The 2,205-nt window shown below is 38.0% G+C and overlaps 1 protein-coding gene across 1 annotated transcript; it reads left to right on the forward strand.

Moving 5' to 3' along the window:
- The first annotated feature begins 171 nt into the window (after positions 1-171).
- LOC116007810 (protein VASP homolog) lies at positions 172-1,666 on the forward strand. Its single transcript, XM_031248478.1, has 2 exons — positions 172-607; positions 1,238-1,666. The coding sequence occupies exons 1-2, from the start codon at positions 554-556 to the stop codon at positions 1,550-1,552; spliced, it is 369 nt and encodes a 122-aa protein (XP_031104338.1). The 5' UTR covers positions 172-553; the 3' UTR covers positions 1,553-1,666.
- The last annotated feature ends 539 nt before the right edge of the window (positions 1,667-2,205 follow it).

Raw genomic sequence — 2,205 nt, forward strand, 5'->3', positions numbered from 1 at the left:
CATAACTCTACATTCACGATTTCTATACTCCATATTCACAATTTGAAACCTCCACATTCACACATTTCTGGACAACTCTACATTCACACAATCATAAGTCTACATTCACGATTTCTATACTCTACATTCACACTTTGAAACTTCTACATTCACACATTGTTGGACAACTCTATATTCAACAATATGTTTACTAATTTAAAAAAAAAAAAAAAAGAAAAGACAAAACGACGTAGTTTTGGACCCAAAAGGTGGACCTGGGTCCACAGCAGCGTGGGCTGGCTTGCCAGCTGTTTGGGCGGGATGGGCCTAGCTATTGGCGGCTCGCGGGCTTTGTACTGCCTTGCCGGCCCGTATGTTCACAAAAATTAGTTAATCTCGAGACGAATTAATGTAGGGGACAACCTATATCTATGAAGCATTGTTGAGGCCATTTGTTGCAAAACATGAAGGGGACATTGACAGGAGATTCTGGGAATTTAGAGCCAAAGCATGGGACTTGGCCATCTATTACTGGCACAACTGCACAGAGTTAGGACAGGCAAAGATCCTTGACATGGTCGAGCTCATGGCTTCTCCCTCTAGGAAGGGCACCCAAAAAAGCTCCGAGGTAAATTTTGAAATATCATGTTTATTTACGATTTGTCACAAGTTATGTTTTTTTTCTTTAATGAATAGGAAAACTTGTTGCCACTGTTGATCTCATTTGACTTAAACCTTATAATTACTATAGAAATTTTCACTGTTGATCAATTGACTAATATATATGAATCATATTTGGTCAATGATTATTAATAAAATTTTCTAATTAGATGCATAACTATTTAATTTGTATTACATTTGATCCTGTCGTCCAATTTGTTGGCTAACTATTGCCAGAAGTGTTTATTCCAGAAGAAGCATTGCATTTGCATCTTCTGGAAGGTGCACTTCTAGAAGGAGCCTGCATTTGCTTCTTCTGGAGCACGTCATTTGTTCATTTCGGAAGGAGTACTTCACTTCCAGTAATAGTTTTGAAAAATTGATCAGGAGGATCAAATGTGATACAAATTACATAATCATGAACTTAATTAAAAAATTTAAATAGTCAAAGAACAAATATGATTAATCTATAATAATCATACGACCAAAAGTAAAATTAGTTATAATTAGTAAGTCAAATGACTAATCAATTTGACCGTGCTACCCCATTTGTCACAAGTTATTGATGAACACGTTGTGTATTGTTTTCTTCTCGTAGAAGGACAAACACAACCGTCATAGCGGCGCACCGCCGCCGCCGCCGCCACCTGCCCCTCCTAGCTCATCTTCCGGCTTTTTCAAGAAGAAGTCATCCGACAAGCGGCGGACGTCGCCACCACCTTCACCGTTTTCAACTTACCGATCAGTTTCACAGCCGACTAAGTCAAATTTGGTCGAGGTTCAACTTCAGGATCAAACACAAGTTGTATATCCCGTCGAAAATTATATGGTAGATTCAGAGAGTGTATCTAGCAATGAAGATCGTTCGCGTGGTTGGATATCGAGATTTAGCCGTTCCAGAGGCCGTGGTTAGATTTAGAATATGCAGAAAATTTGTGAAATGTGTAAAAAGCGAAATTAGTTGTAATCGAAACTCGGATTTATTTATTTAATTTATTATTAACATTGATTGATTTTTCAGCTCCAATGACGTCGTCACTGCGATTGATAAGGTAGGATCCATAGTTGTGGTAGATATGGAGTTCCGGCTACAAAGAAGATTCCACAGTTCTTCCGCCGCCGATGATGGTGTTAAGCCGTATATCATCCTCTAGCAGGGTTGGGAGGGGGGGGGGGGGTTCTGGTAAATATTTGTAGTTAAAAAATACAATGAACTGGCGTGCAATTCTAGTGCAGTTTAGGAATTTAGCATTTTATTGCATCATAGAGTTAATGTGGCAGTTCACTCTTAAAACGTGATTTGTGTAATAAAAACTCAAAAAGTAATCGTTTTTATGGTAACAATAAAAACACGTCATGTTAAGTAACAGTTTACCTAGAACATATGAGGTGTCTCATTAATAATTAAACCGATAATACTATTTGAACAAATACTCATGCTCTTACATGTGAGGGCATTTCGAACGCACATACACATACGGATGAGATACGGTGAGAATGATGCTTGGTTTGAGAAATGAGAAAAATCTCATTCATCCATCACAAAAAATGGAAACATAAAAGCCT

Source organism: Ipomoea triloba, chromosome 16, assembly GCF_003576645.1.
Source record: "Ipomoea triloba cultivar NCNSP0323 chromosome 16, ASM357664v1".
NCBI classification, from domain to species: domain Eukaryota; kingdom Viridiplantae; phylum Streptophyta; class Magnoliopsida; order Solanales; family Convolvulaceae; genus Ipomoea; species Ipomoea triloba.